A 16,846-nucleotide genomic window follows, 5' to 3' on the forward strand; every position below is an offset into this window, starting at 1 on the left:
TATTTAAAATACTCTTTTAGATTGATTCTCCTCCCCTTAAAAAACAGAGCATTCCTTCTTTGCACAATCACGAATCTAGCCAAACTGAGCAGTAAATTAATTGCCGCTCCGCTAGACTCTGGCAGACTCTCCTGCAATCCCCATCTCAAAATTGAGTCCCATGGGATTCCCATTCTCGCTGTTCGGTCCCCACCCAGCAAAAAAGCTTCACACAACTGTCGAACATAGTACTTAAAGTCATTTAACTGCGGACATAACACCAGTAAATTGGACAGAGTCTCATCCTGTGTCCCACACATTGGGCAAGTTGCCGCCTCCACTCGTCCAATCTTGCACAAGACCGTCATGGTAAAAATCCGGTTATGAGCCAATTTGAAATCCAGTTCAATCCATTCTGGGCATTTAAAATTCGCCCACACTCCCTTCCAAATCCTGTTGAAGTCCAGCTGTGGCTATATACTCTGCCAAAACTCCTGACCAGCAGGTGCCTTGAATCTCCATTCTCTGAATACCTCATAGAAATCTTGAGTATTACAGTTGTCAAATTGGACTAACTCTCCACTTTATCCAGTACAAAGCTTGGAAAAGCAGGACGCATTTTACTTCCTTTGGAGATTTCCACATTTATTTCTTCCATCCAATCCTGTGGCATTGCCCTCACAATCTTCTCATACATGATTTCTATTGCTTTTCCAGCAACCAACCTGGAATCACCTCGTATAAAACATCTTTCACCGATATAATCCCAGCTTTTATAAAAGCTAGATTAAATAAAACCTCTCTTTCGATGTTGACCCACCTGTTCAAAAATAAAGGCTGTTCTAATAATTCCTCAGCCGCCTTGGGCATAAACTGTACACTTTTTAAAAATTGAGCCCAAGTCTCTACTACCCCCTTATAAAACCTAGGGAGAAGCTTAATCGATTTCAAAAACATATTATTGTATTCCATATACAATATCCCCTGCCCTCCTATCCCACTTCGTTTTAAAAAATGCTCAAAACAACTCTTCCAAAAACTTGAATTTGACTTCTGAAGAAATCTCTTCACCCGTTTGATTCTAAAGGATTACTTCTCCAAATCAATATCTGGGAAGTTGAGCCCTCCCAGATTTCCCCGTCCAGTGATGGTATTGTAAGCTACCAAGGCTGGTTTCCCTTCCTATAAAAACCTCACACAGCCTCTCGGATGGACTTTTCTGCCCACTCAGGAATATCCTCCACCGTCAATAAGTACCATAGCTTAGATAGCAGGAGAGCAGACAGCACTGTCGCTCTTCCTTGCACTTTCAACCACCTTCTTTGCCATCTTCCCAAAATCTTTTTAATTTTCAATACCTTCGGTTCCCAATTTAATCGATCCACTTCTTCCCTGTCTTTCTTGCACCCCATATGCACCCCCAGAACTTCCAAAACCCCCACCACCTTAAAGGGACATTCCCCCAACCATTCCCCCCTACCCCTCCCTGCAACCAGGCATTGGGACTTAGCATAATTGACTCTGGCACCTGAAGCTCGACAATATTCCTCCACTACCTCCATAGCTTTCCTCACTGACTCCCCATTTCTCAATGTTAAGGTTGTGTCATCTGCATATTGCTGTATCACCGACACCAGCCCGGAATTGGGTACCACAATCCCAACTACACCTTGTTTCTTTCGTGTCATGTAACCTAATGGTTCTGCTACCAATGAGTACAGCAGTGGGGACAGGGGACAAACCTGTCTCACTGATCTCTGTATCGGAAAATACTTAGATAAAAAACCATTACATTTAACACAGCTAAATATGTTTGAATAAAAAATCCTTATCCACTGAATGAAATTTTCCTTGAAACCAAATGCTTCCAAAACCTTCAATAAAAACTCATGAGAGACCCTATGAAAGGCTTTCTCTTGATCTATCTTTAATACAGAAGCCTCCCTCCCACTCTCTTCCATGAGCTCTATCGCATCTCGTATTGAGACCACAGAGTCTGCGATGTCCCGGCCAATTACTCCATAGGACTGAGAGGGCCAAATTATCTCTGGTAACACCTCCTTCAAACGGTTTGCCATAACCCTCGCCAAGATCTTATAATCCACATTTAATATTGTGATTGGCCTCCAATTCTTCAGATCCCGTCTATCCCCTTTATTTTTATAAGCTAAGCTTATGATATTCTCCTCATAGGTGGGGCCAGGCTTCCCTCAATTTTAATTTCCTTAAAAACTTCTAAGAGCAATGGACTTAAAATCTCGAAAAATTCCTTATAAAATTCTGCACTTAGTCCATCGGACCCTGGACTTTCCCCCCCCTTTATTCCACTTATTGCTATTTTTATTTCCGCTAATCCTACTTTTTATCACACATTCTTCTCTCATCCTCCTTTAAACCCTTTTCAATAAAAGCAGTAACCTTCTCCATCTCCAAATTGGAAATGTCTTCTTTTGTATATAGCTCTTGATAAAAGCTGCTAGCCGCCTCCAAAATCTCCTCACTTTCATGAATGATCTTCTCCCCAACCTTCAACTCCTCAATTAACGATAATCTCTGTCGCAGCTTCTCTTGCTCTAGAAAATATCTAGTGCATCTTTCGCCTTCCAATGCATCTCTAGCCTTTGCACGGAGAATGGCCCCCTTGCATTTTTCAGCTTGCAATAATTCCCACTCTTCATTTAGCAGCCGGAACTTAGTCTCAACTCCCTTATACCCTCCGTCAACTGCTTTACAGACATCCATAAACCTTTTGTTTATATTCGCTTCTCGATGTTGGTTAGCTGCCGCCCTCTTTTTCCCATAACGTACCAAAAAAACTTTTACCTGATAATTGAAATTGTCCCACCAAACTCTTCTTTCTTTCAAGAGCAAAAGTTCCTTTCGAGCATTCTTTATTATATTTATAATCCCTTCTTTATAAGCACATTCCTTCAGGTATTGATTGTTTAAAATCCATACCCCTGAACCGATCTTAACTCTGCTGTTCCTAATTCTAAGAACCAAAGCCGAGTGATCACTAAAAAATACTTTTTTATAATAAATCTCCATCACCTCCGAAATTAACCCTTCCCGCATTAATACAAAATCTATTTGGCTCTGTTTTAAAATATTACCCACCCAACCTGCTCTGGAGAACTCCCTTTTTATGGGGTTCCGGTCCCTCCATAATTATAAAAATACATTAAAATCCCCCACTATACAAGGATTTTCCACCTCTGCCACCTCAGTGAATAACCCCCGAAAAACTCACGATGCTTGCAATGGTCCTTCGGTGCATAGATATTAAAAAGATCGCAATTAAATCTCTCCAATTTTACACTTAGCCGTAAAAATCTCCCCTCAGTGTCCTTGTCCACCAAGGCAACGTTCTCTTCTATGGACGGACTCACCAAAACAGCCACCCTTCTATGGTTATTGTTTTCATAACTTGCAAACACCTCTCCCTTCCAAACCTTCTGAACTCTTTCTAGAATATCCTCATCCCAAAAGGTTTCTTGCAGACACAACAAGTCCGTGCCTTTAAAACCCTGCAACAACTGCTGCAATTTCTTCTCACCCCTCAGTCCGTTCACATTGATCGAGAGTAATGTAATCATGGCTCCAAAGAAGGGAAGTATGCCCAATAATCTCCCCATCATTTAATCTCTGGCTCCTCCCTCCTCTCATGCTCCTTCTCCACTTTTAGTGCAGCTGTTACGTTTTCCTGCAGCCTCCGTCTCTTTTTCCCCTCCTGTTTGACCCCTCCCTGCTGTTTCAGCCTCTTCCTTGCCTTAAGTTTGGACCCAGGAGCTGCCCTTTCTCCCTCCTTCTGCCCCTCACTAACCTTTCCCTTTCCACATGATGCCACCCCATCCCCGACTTCCATGTCTCTGTCCCCCTCTAATTCCTCACACTCAAGCTCTTCTGCAACCCCCTGTGCCTGCTCCCCGTCAGTTACATAATCCTGCTCCCCGTCAGATACTTCATCTCCCATAGAGAGTCTTCCTGCTATCGCAGTTTCTCCCACAGTGCCGCTCCCTTCGACCACATCTCTACCTCTGACCCTTGCACCTTGTTCCCTCACTCCATGGGACAATGGTTCACCTATATTGTTCCCTTCTGACGTCTCTATCTCGCTGATCCAATTCTGCTGTCCCTTTAAGGCTCCTGCCTCTTGCACTCTCTCCCCGCCCTGCCCCCTCCCGCTCACCAAAATATCCGACTCCCCGCCTCTCCCTGGAGCACTCACTTCCACCACACACCCCGCTCCTGCCTCCTCTTCCCCCGCAGACACCAGACTCCCCAGGGGGAGCCGAACTGCACTAAGGCTGGAGTCTGCACTCGACCCTTGCTGCCCGCTGCTGTCTTTATTCCCCTCCATAGCACTCGCCGTGTTTTCTACCATCTCCATCTCGATATCTGCTCCGCCAACCTCTGCCTCTTCCTGTGCTCCTTTTTCCTTCATTTAACTGGCTGTGCCCTCCGACTGCAACGCACCTCCGGCCGCTCCACACTCCTCTCCTGCTCCTTCTCCCATCTCCTCATCACTCATTTTGCTCCCTTCTGCCACACACTCACAGTGGGCAGGGCCTTTACGACACACCCCACAGCTCTCCGCCTTGCAGCTCCGTGCGATATGTCCTGACTCACCGCAATAGTAACAATACAAATCAGGACAGTTTCTTACGAGATGTTCATGTCCCAGATAATAGTAACACACCTTTACTTGGTTGTCGTGCAGCACACGAAAGTACTGTACTCCTTCCAGTGTCTCGAACTTCATACTGCAAGGCAAACACCTCACACCCTCTGGGAACCGCACCTTTGTATATCGGGCTCCGTCTGCTACCCGTGTTCCCGGATAGTACCTCCACTTTATTTCGGAACAGATTTTAACGTCCGACCACTCCAACTTTTTGCTCAGCACTTCTTCCTCCATGTACACAGGCAAGTTCAAAAATGAAACCACCACCTCCTCTGAATATAACAGACTCACCTCCAAAAATTTCTCCCCAACTTTCAGACTGAGCAGCACTTTTTCCACCTCCTCACGGCCACTGACCGTCACCTCAAATCCCACATTTGCTTCCCTCACCACAGTCATCATGAACCGTATGGATTATATCCCAAGCTCGAATCTTCATATATTCACATTGCAGCACCACCGTATTTTCTTTACCAAACCTCCTGAGGCCTCGAACCAAATCTTTGGGCCTTTTTTTTCCGGTTCCCACCACAGTTTCTTCCCTAATCAAATTCCTCTCGGGAATATTGTCCTCTGAGGGGCCCGGCACTCCGGACCCCTCAGCAGCCATCTGGTTGTTTTTTGTGGGACAAAAAGGCACTAAAACCTGAAAACAACACCCCAAAACCTTCCACCAACTTTTACAAAACTTCCTCCAACACCCAGCTGCAATTAGGCAACCAGTCACACCTGGCTCACTCCTAGCCCCTCCCACCTAGAGAGTGCTACCCACTGAGCCACAGCTGACACATTATTACTTCCTATTTCTGTCCTTTTCTCGTCTTTTGTTCTCAGCTTTAGTTCAATACAGGAAGGGAAACTCACTTCTCTCTGTTCTGTCCTCAGTTGTTTTGAACTCTACAGGAATCAAGTAATATGAGGATGGGGTGGGTGTGGGGGGAATGTGGATTTGAGGTCAAAGATCAGCCATGATATAATTCATGAAGGGCTCCTTCTCCGAATTCTTATGTTTTGATGTTTATGGGCGGTTGAAACATTGCGTATTCGCTCACATTTAATTTAAAACTGTACAATAAGGTGAGCTAGATTGTGTTGCAGTAAAGCTTTGTGATGACAATGGCTCAATGAGTCTGTTTGTTCAATGACTGTAATTAATGCCAGTTACAGTGAGGCCTAGTGATGTCACTCTGGGATTTCCCTCTGCTCTAAATAAGGAGCTCCCTTCACTGTGTCACCTCACACAGTCAGCACGCTGCCCCCAGCACAAAGACCACCGGACACTCACAGAAGGGAAGGCATGGATTGGGATGGTGTGTTGGATATTAGGAATATGTTATGATATACAAAATATGTACTATTCCTTCCTCACTGCTGTTGGTGTTCATAGTAAGGATATATGTCCAGTTATTAATTCTAAATAATGGAGAGGCCCAGAGAAAGAGCTGGGCACTGCAGTGAGGAGGCATTGGTGGCTCTGGTTGGTGCTGTTGAAAAGCGGTGGGCAGTGCTGTTCCCTGAGAGTGGCAGGAGACTATTGCCACGGGAGTTTAGAAGGGTGTGGAGGGAGGTGGGTCAGCATGTCACCGCAGGGAGCCTGATGCCAAGGACCCACACCCAATGTCGGAAGAATTTCAACGATCACTCATGTGATCAGGGTGAGTACCTGCTTTCAATACCTCTACATCCCTCCATCTCAACTTCACTCTGTCCCCAAAGTGTTTACAAACACAAATGCCCATCACTCATCCAAGACCTATGGCCATCCCATAAAATACACATGCACATCCCACACCTTGCACAAAATAACGACTATTCAACTCTGGCAGGCACATCTGCCAATAACATGGCTGCACACAGCAACGGTTATTCAACTATGGTAGGCATTTCTGCCAAACACATGGCTGCCCACAATAATGACAGGCTAAGTGAGTGGGCAGAAATTTGGCATATGGAATATAATGTTGGAAAATGTGAGGTTATGCACTTTGGCAGAAAAAATCAAAGTGCAAGTTACTTTCTAAATGGAGAGAAACTGCAAAGTGCTACAGTACAAAGGGATCTGGGGGTCCTGGTGCATGAAACACAGAAGGTTAGTATGCAGGTGCAGCACGTGATCAGGAAGGCCAATGGAATCTTGGCTTTTATTGCAAGGGGGATGGAGTATAAAAACAGGGAATCTTGCTACAGTTATACACCGTACTGGTGAGGCCACACCTGGAATTTAGATTTCCATATTTAAGAACAGATATAATTGCTCTCGAGGCAGTTCAGAGAATGTTCAGTCGGTTGATTCCGGAGATGAGGGGGTTGACTTATGAGAAAAGGTTGAGTAGGTTGGGCCTCTACTCATTGGAATTCAGAAGAATGAGAGGCGATCTTATCGAAACACATAAGATTGTGAGGGGGCTTGATCGGGTGGATGCGGGGAGGATGTTCCCACTGATGGGTGAGACTAGAACTAGTGGGCTTAATCTTAGAATAAGGGGCTGCCCTTTCAAAACTGAGATGAGTAGAAACTTCTTCACTCAGAGGGTAGTAAATGTATGGAATTTGCGACCTCAGAGAGCTGTGGAAGCTGCGACATTAAATAAATTTAAAACAGAGATAGACAGTTTCCTAGCTGATAAAGGTATTATGGGTTACGGGGAGTGGGCAGGGAAGTGGACGTGTGTCTAGGTTCGGATCAGCCATGATCCTATTGAATGGCGGAGCAGGCCCGAGGGGCCATATGGAGTACTCCTGCTCCTACTTCTTATTATGTTCTTATGCCAATTCAATAGTGCTTGGCACATCTGCCAAACACCTGGCTGCAAATAATAATGGCTATTTAACTATGCTAGCCACATTTGCCAAATGCATGGCTGCACACAATAACAGCTATTCAACTATTGTAGGCACATCTGACGAACAAATGCCTGCACACAATAACGGCTATTCAACTACGGTAGACACATCTGCCAAACACATGCCTGGGAACTCACTCATACGCTGTTCATTTTCTTGCAGGCCGAGCTCTCTCATAACAGACAGGAGCAGCAACGCACGGGAGGAGAACAGGCGGACTTACACCCCCTGACTGAGTTGGAGGACAGAATGCACAGGATCGTTGTCAGCCAGTTCCCAGGTGCCTTGGCCGCTGGAGTGGTCGACCCCCTTGGGACAGCAATGGTATGTTCTTCAGCTTTCTCTCCTCTCTCATACCACATCCCCCTCACAGCACAAGCCTTTTACACTTTCAATCCAACTAACTGTCTCCAGTGCTTCCTCCTTTCCTGCCCCCCCTCACGTTAAATCCACACTTTGTTCGCTATGTGAAAGCAGGACGGCACATCAGCTGACCAGTCTGTCCCTCAGCCAGCCAGTGGCAGCGACGCACCAGACGAGGAGGAAGAGGAAGCTGGAGCTTCACCACCTGTGTCTCCCGAGGGTGACACATCAGACACTGGGGCCACGCCTTCCCTGGAGGGGAGCAGGGTGTTAGTGTCTGATGAAAGAGAAACTCCTGGTCCCAGCGGGCTGCAGCAATGCCATAGGGGTAGGAAGCTCAGGGGCCATCTACCCAGAGGGTGAGTAGGCACCCAGGTTCTGCTGCACAGGACTCGGATGAGCACCTCGACATTGCAGCCGTGAATACCCAGGTCTTGTGCATGCACACTGAGTTAGTGGGAGCGATGGCAAGGGTGCCCGACAGCATGGATGCATTGTCTAGGAGCGTGGACGTGTCTGCCACTAGTACAGCTTTCTTCCGTGCGCAAACCCACGAACCCATGCTTGCCTCATTGCAGAGAATGGTTCAATTGCAGGGGACTCTGGTGAACCAGACCCACGTGTAATGGGTGAGGAGGCAGGATTCATTGCAGCACAGGCCAACACAACCCAACGGCTTAATGCTGCAATTGAGTCATTGGCTGGTGCCATCCAGTCTCAGATTGCTCTCATGCAATCTCAGTTTGATGAAACGCAAGCACTGACTGCGGCCATCCTCACTGGGTCACCCTCGATCCCCAGGAATCTCTCAGCACCACAGCAGGCCAGCAAACTGTGCTCGAGCAGATTGCTCCAGATGCTAAGGTTCCACCCCGGGGGAGTGGCAGCGTGTCGGTCGAGCAGGAAGATACTGTCCTCTCTCAGGATTACAGCATTTCTGCTTGCGCCACTGTCACTTCCACATTACACTTGGCATGACCTGCAAAACAGCCAGCCCAGACTGCTGCCGCCCATGCAGTATTGGTACAATCTACAGCCGGGCCCTCCACACAGATCTAATCGAGGGCGTCCTTCCAGGCAATGTCTGGATCCAGCATTCAGCAGCCTTCCACCAGCCTTGCTGCAGCCACTGTGGCCACATTAAGAGGAGCAGTAGGGTGAGTAGGGTGGAAGTGCACAGGGAATGGAAATCACCCTCGAAGGCCCAACAGAACAATCTGTATATAAATCGGGGGAATGTTTGTGGGCAAAGTTCGAGGTTATTGTTATTATATCTGTTGATTGTTTTGCTGTTTACCTCCATGTTGCGAGAACGAGTTTTGTTAGTTCTTGATTTGTTGGGTTTGTTTCTAATTGTTTTGTCCTGAATAAATGACACAGAGTTTGTAACGTAAATATTTTTTTTTTTGTTACTTTACATCTTTTATGAATTGACTCATTGCAGCTTTGCGCGGAAACATGGGTTGCAGGATGCTTTCATTGATGTGCTTCTTCATCCCAGAAGCCATCTTCACAGTAACGTATTAGAATTGGTGTCTTATGAGCTGTTCACGGACGGCCGTTGCAGTGGCAAAATTGTTCGCCTCCCTCCCACGTTGGTGCTGCTGATCTTCCTCTTCATCCTCCTCCTTCTCTTCTCCCTCTTCATCCTCCTCCTCAGGTTGTACACCAATCCCTGGTGGCAATAGCTGGTCCCTCATGATTGCATTGTTATGAAGCATGCAGCACACAACAATGAAGAGGGAGACTCGCACGGAATAGTACTGCAGGGCTCCTCCTGAGTGGTCCAGACACCAGAACCATTGTTTCAAGACGCTGACCGTCTGCTCTATGAGGTTCCTGGTGGCGCTACGGCTCTCATTGTATTGCAGCTCGACAGGGGTGTTGGGGTTACAGAGCGGTATCATCAGCCAGGTGCCGAGTGGATAACCTGTGTCCCCGAGGAGCCATCCATTCGGTTGACACGGTGCTTGGAAGATATCTGGGACACCAGACTGGCGCAGGATATCTGTATCATGGCTGCTACCAGGATAGCGGCATTGACGGTGAGTATGAACTGTCTGTGGTCACAGACCAACTGGAAATTCAGAGAGTGGCAACCCTTGTGGTTACAGAGGACCTCTGCATTCTTATGAGGAGCCCACAATGCCACATGCCTGCAATCAATGGCACCCTGAACCATGGGGAAGCCCAATGTCCTCGCAAAGCCACATTCACGCTCTTTGTCCTGGTTCATGGGCAGAGAGATACTGGCGTCTCCTCTTCTACAAAGACTTTGTCACCTCCTGGATGCAACAATGAAAAGCGAACTGCGGGATATTTGCTATGTCCCCAGTAGAAGCCTGAAAGGAACCGCTGTTTTAGAAATTCAGAGCCACTGTCACCTTCACAGACACCGACAGAGATGTCCTGGTCCTGAGCTGAGGTTGCAGATCTGTTTGCAAGAGGTGGCGGAGCTCAGTGACCAGCTCCTCGCTGAAGCACAGCCTTTGGAAACACTGCTCCTCAGACAAATGGATATAGGAGGAGAATTACTCCCTGAATACCCTGGGAGATTGAGGTCTCCTGTGCAGAGGCCTGATAGCCTTCCTTCTACTGGCCATGTTTGCCACTCTCTGTCTCCACATCTGATGCCTCCGAAGGTGAAGCTGGATGATGACGACGCCCCGATTTAGTGCAGTCCCCATTGAAGATTCTAAACATCGTTAGAAGGAAGGTGAAATAAAAGTGAACCTGGAAAGTGGCGCTGAGGACCCGAAACTCCTTCCGTCAGTGCCGAATCCCTCCAGACATCTCTCTCCCACTCAACCTGCATGTAGCAAATATTTTGCGGACAATAAAAGGGATAAACGGCCGCCATTAAATAACGCTCTCTCAGCCCGTTCCCGACTTGAAACCGATCCACTCTACCACTCTAGCAGGCGCTAAGGCAGGGGACGTGACTCAATATCTGGTCCAGGGCGTTGCATGCTTGTTTGATCTCATGATCTGTGGGGGCATGAGATCGTGCAAAATGACTGATCAATTTCGTGAGCGGCGCTATAATAGCCGTGAACAGGCGCTAAGCATCTAGCGCCCCCTGAAGGCGCTAACCAAATGATTTTTTCCCCGCATTTTTCACTGTGTTTGTCTCTTTGTTGTTCCCCATCCCATCTACGCTGCTGTCAGCCATTGATTCTGAAGGAGATATCATGTTACCAGGATTCAAAAGTTCTGTATTGAACTCCAGCAAATGTATTGGCGGGGACTCTTTATTTAACGAATGTCAGTTTGCTATCTACACTGAACAGTAGTATCTGATCAGAAGAATGCTGTCTTGGATTGGGAGACTTTTCACCGAACGGCGAAAGGCCATCGGCCTGAAACGTTAACTTTGTTTCTCTCTCTCTCCACAGATACTGCTTAACACGCTGAATATTTCCACCATTTTCTGCTCTCATTTGAGATTTTCAGTATCTGCATTATTTTGCTTTGGTATTCACCTGATGCTGAGTATGGCTACTTAGAGTCAGAGGAACAAACCCTGGCAGATCACATCCACATCTTCAATTGTCTGAAATATCCGCTAATCATTCAGTTCCAGTCAGTGTCTCCTTTCCCACCCTCTCCAGTTCTGCATTAGTGGCACTGCTTCTGATGGTTAAACTAGGATTACAAGGATAATTTACATTCTCACACGACGTTCATTCAGCCAGATTTCAATACATTTATTTCCAGTCTTTGTTTTGAATTCACAATTAGCTCCCTTGCCCGTCTGTCACAGTTCAGTGAAACTGTCAGAGAGACCCAGAGTGATTCTCTATTGCCTCCTGCTGTACTTCAGGATAAACAATCCCCGCTGATTGTAACTGAAGTAATGATGTTAAGAAAACCGTTTGATATCTTCTCGTCTAATATTCTCTACACAAGATGGAAACAACAGGTGAAGAAGTACAAGAATAAATCTCTTCTATTTGTGTTCAGATATTTACACAGCAGTCGGCGACATTTTGCCTGTGGGATAAATCGTCTGAATTCGATGCTGATAAATGCATTTATTGGGACATTACCTGGTCAATCATCACTATTGACTTTAATTCAGAGTCCATTCTTATTGATGAAATTTGCAATGTTATTTGGAAAATCTTCCTTTCATTGAGCGACGTTTTGAGTATTTCAACAGAAATGTGGAAAACTTAATCTTCAAAATACTTCTGAGAGCACAGTTATCTTTATAACTGCAGTGCACTTGTATTTATTATCTCAGCATTGTCATATTACATCAATACATTTTACATACAATTGCCTGTAATTATTGCATGCCTAGGTTGCTGTTGTATTCGTTTTCAGTTCTAAATAGAATGGATATTCTCAACAGGAGCAGGAATCCAAGTGGGATTTCCCTCTCCCTAACACAGGGGCACGGAAGCGAACATCTCCGCTCCAAATGCTGACTGATCCCGAGACACGAAGTCTCCCTGAGAGGTTCTGGTCGTTTGTGTCCCTGATACCTCGGGCGGTGCTTTTGTCTGTTGGGCTAAAGATAGATTGATCATTTAATCCCTCATTGATCAAACATCTGTTATTTTCATGTGGTAGTCATTCCAATTTAATTTATTGATTCCACAATGTATTCCTGGTTATCCACACAATAAATCCTGTATTCAGCTCCACAGGTAATAGAATTAGATGAGTTGCAGATTCCTCCCCGAATTCCATCAAACTGCTGCTCTTGCTCCCAGCCTGATGTATAATTTACATTATGTATTTCCCTTCCTCACAGTGAACTTAGTGACGATTGTGATCCTGTGTCGGGGGAAGTGCGGTCTCTCCAAATGTGTCACTCGCTACCTGGTGGCCATGGCAACGACGGATCTACTGGTCATTATCCTCGACCTGATATTGAGGCACATTCCGATTGTTTATTGGGAACAGTTTATTTTTGTGCAGTCCATTCCCGTGTGTAATATCCACGCCGTCCTGCTGTTCGCAGCCACAGACTGTTCTGTCTGGTTCACCGTCACTTTCACCTTTGATCGATTTGTGGCCATTTGTTGCCAGAAGCTGAAAACTAAATATTGCACTGAGAAAACGGTGGCTGTGGTTCTGGGAACAGTGACTGTGCTGAGCGGTTTAAAGAACATTTTCTGGTATTTTATGTTCACAGGTTCGTATAGACTTCTGAACAACCCCTGGTTTTGTTATGTCACAAGCGATGTTCAGTTGTCCCGGGTCTGGGGAACAATCGAGTTCCTTCATTATATTCTCACCCCGTGTGTCCCATTTGTGGTGATTCTGCTGCTCAATGCTGTCACCGTCAGACACATTTTAGTGTCCAGCAGAGCCCGCAGGAGACTCCGGGGTCCCAGCAGCGGTGAGAGTCCCAGAGACCCCGAGATGGAGAGCCGCAGGAAATCCATCATTTTACTGCTTGTTATCTCCGGCAACTTCATCCTGTTATGGGCAGTGTTTATGGTGTATTCTATATGGGGCCGGATGTGGTGGTTGGGGTATCGGTCTGTAATTCTACCTAATTATCTATTGGAACTGGGATTCATGCTGCAGCTGCTGAGTTGCTGCACAAACACTGGGATTTACGCCGTGACCCAGACTAAGTTCAGAGAGCAGCTGAAGAATGTGGTGAAATATCCCTTTACTCTGATTGTAAAATTCATTAAAGGGTGAGAAGAATCGGAGAATTTGCAGCCTCAGAGTTGAAATTTCCCTGGGCCTGATATGGTGGGGCCCCGCATAAATATGGCGGCTCTGGTGCCACGCGCAAAGATGGTGGCTCTGGGGCCACGCAAAAAGATGGCGGCTCTGGGGCCCAGTTCAAATATGGCGGCACTGGGGTCCCCGAACAAAGTTGGCAGCTCTGGGGCCCCACGCAAAAATGGTGGCTCTGGGGTCTCAGAACAAAGATGGCGGCTCTGGGGCCCCGCACAAAGATTGCGGCTCTCGGACGCCGCACAAAAATTGCGGCTGTTTCTCGGGACCTTTTCCTGGTGGCGGGAGGCAGGCGGGCTTCCTGAGGGCAGCAGCAGCTGGAGCTCCAGTTTCCACGAGAGCGGGCGGCGAGTTGGAGCAGACCGACTTGGCCCAGCCCACAGGAGCCGGAACAGCCCAGCCCGGGGAGGAGAAGGCCCGCCACCAGGACTTTATTAATCATTATAATCCTTTGTAATGCTTTCCATCATTACAGCATTTTACAGATCTTTCTAACCCTTTGTAAATGATAATGACCATCAATAAAACATTTTCAAGCTTTTAAAATCATGATGACGCTTAAGAAATCATTTTTATAATTCATTCTTGGGAGGTGGGCTTCGCTGGCAAAGCCAGCATTTATTGCCCAACCCTAATTGCCATGGAGAAGGTGGTGGTGAGCTGCCTGTGACAAGCGACTGTCATGCTGAGCCATTTCAGTGGGCAGTTGAGCGTCAATCACATTGCAGTGAATCTGGAGTCACACTTCAGCCAGACCAGGAAAGGACAGCAGATTTCCTGCCCTATACAAGGTCATTAGTGAACCAGATGTATTTTTATGACAAGCTGATACATTCTTAGCCACCATTACTGACACTAGCTTTTTATTTCAGATTTGTTTAATTAATTGAATTTAAATTCCCCAGCTGGTGTGATTTGAATTCTGATTCATTTGTCCAGTCTTCTGGTTTACTAGACCAGCATCATAACCACTATGCTACCGTATCCTTCAAATATATCGCCGTTCCTTCATCATCACTGCGGCAAAAGTCTGAAATTCCTTCCATAACAGTATTGTGGGAGCACCTTCACCACAGGGCCTGCAGCGGCTCAAGATGAAGGCCAAACATTTTCTCATGGGTAAATAGGGAAGGGCAAGTGAACCGGCCCTCACACCATCACACATATGCTGACAACAAATACATAGAAAAAATAAAATAGGATTAAAATCAATCATTTTGTAATTCATTGATTGAAACCAGAAGAGGACTGTGATCAGAGTGGGGCATCAAGTACGCTAAACAAATTGAGAACAACACTTGGCTCACCAATTATAAGGTTGTATGATTGATACTGCTCACACTATCCCAATTTACCTATATTTGAAAAGGTGCTTGACAAGGTATCACATGTTACCAAAATTGAAGCCCATGGAATCGAAGTGGCAGACAACAGTGAGTGGTGTGGGGTATATCAGGATTACAGTGAGGTGTAAGGAATATATCAGAGAGTGTGACAGTGGGGGGTGTGAGGTTCATCAGACTGTTACAGTGCATGTGTGGGGTATATCAAAGTGTTACAGTGAGTCACGTGGGATATAAGAGAGTTAGAGTGAGGGATGTGGGGTATATCAGAGTGTAAAAGTGAGGGGTGTGGTATGTATCAGAATGTTACAGTGAGGGGTAAGGGATGTGGAGGGTATCAGTGTGTTACAGTGCGGTGTGTGGGGTATATTAGCGTGTTAATGTGAGCGTTTTGGGGTACATCAGAGTCTTACAGTGAGGGTTGTGGTGCATATCAGAGTGTTACAGTGAGGGGTGTGGGGTATATCAGTGCTACAGAGAGGGGTGTGGGGTATATCAGAGTGTTACAGTGAGGAGTGTTGGATATATCACAGGGTTACAGCGAGGGGTGAGGGGTATATCAGTGTTACAGCGAGAAGTGTGGGATAAATCACAGTGTTGCAGCGAGAGGTTTGGGATAAATCACAGTGTTACAGTAAGAGGTGTGGGCTATATCACTGTAAAATTGAGGGGTGTGGGATATATCACTCTTCCAGTGAGGGGTGTGGTGTATATCAGAATCTTACATTGAGTTGTGTGGGGTATATGAAAGTCTTACACTGAGTGGTGTGGGGTATATAAAAGTATTACAGTGAATGGTGTGGGACATGTCGGGGTGTTACAGTGAGGGGTGTGGAATATATCGATGTGTTACAGTGAGGGATTTGTGGTGTATCAGAGTGCCAATGTGAGGGGTGCGGAGTATATCAGAGTGCCAATGTGAGGGGTGTGGAGTATATCAGAGTGCCAATGTGAGGGGTGTGGAGTATATCAGAGTGCCAATGTGAGGGGTGTGGAGTATATCAGAGTGCCAATGTGAGGGGAGTGGAGTATATCAGAGTGCAAATGTGTGGGGTGTGGAGTATATCAGCGTGCCAACGTGAGGGTTGTGGAGTATATCAGAGTGCCAATGTGAGGGGTGTGGAGTATATAAGAGTGCCAATGTGAGGGGTGTGTAGTATATCAGAGTGCCAATGTGAGGGGTGTGGAGTATATCAGAGTGCCAATGTGAGGGGTGTGGAGTATATCAGAGTGCCAATGTGAGGGGTGTGGAGTATATCAGAGTGCCAATGTGAGGGGTGTGGACTATATCAGAGTGTTACAGTGAGCGGTGTAGGGTATATCAGCGTGTTACATTTAGGGGTGAGTGGTATATCAGAGAGTTAAAATGTGGTAATTGGGGGAGATCGGAGCATCACAGTGAGAGTTTTGGGATAAGTAAGAGTGGATTAAAGTGAGGTGATTATCAGATTGTTACAGTGAGGGGTGTGGGGTACATCAGAGCATTACAGTGAGGGGTGTGGAATACATCAGAGTATTACAGTGAGGGGTGTGTGGTTCATCAGAGTGTTACAGTGAGGGATGTGGGGTTCATCAGAGCATTACAGTGAGGGGTGTGGGGTATATCGGAGTGTTACACTGTGTGGTGTGGGGTGTGTCAGAGTGTTACAGTGAGGGTGTGGGGTATATCAGAGTGTTACAGTGAGTGGTGTGGGGTTCATCAGAATATTACTGTGAGGGGTGTGGGGTTCATCAGTGTGTTACAGTGAGGGGTGTGGGGTGCATCAGACTATTACAGTGAGGGATGTGGGGTACATCAGATTGTTACAGTGATGGGTGTGGTGTTCATCAGAGTGTTACAGTGAGGGGTGTGGGGTTCATCAGAGTGTTACAGTGAGGGGTGTGGGGTACATCAGAGTTTTCAAGTGAGGGGTGTGGGGTTCATCAG

The 16,846-nt window shown here is 46.5% G+C and overlaps 1 protein-coding gene across 1 annotated transcript in view; it reads left to right on the top strand.

The window, feature by feature from the left end:
- The window catches only part of LOC147091343 (putative G protein-coupled receptor 139), a 31,275-nt gene extending 17,741 nt beyond the window's left edge, over positions 1-13,534 (top strand). Inside the window, exon 2 of the mRNA XM_085976510.1 lies at positions 12,633-13,534. Within this exon, the coding sequence (XP_085832636.1) occupies positions 12,633-13,534 (902 nt within the window). The remainder of the gene's footprint in view (positions 1-12,632) is intronic.
- Positions 13,535-16,846: the final 3,312 nt, after the last annotated feature.

The sequence above is a fragment of the Somniosus microcephalus genome, unplaced genomic scaffold, assembly GCF_052327205.1.
Source record: "Somniosus microcephalus isolate GS21.2 unplaced genomic scaffold, FLI_Smic_1.0 unresolved_chr3, whole genome shotgun sequence".
NCBI classification, from domain to species: domain Eukaryota; kingdom Metazoa; phylum Chordata; class Chondrichthyes; order Squaliformes; family Somniosidae; genus Somniosus; species Somniosus microcephalus.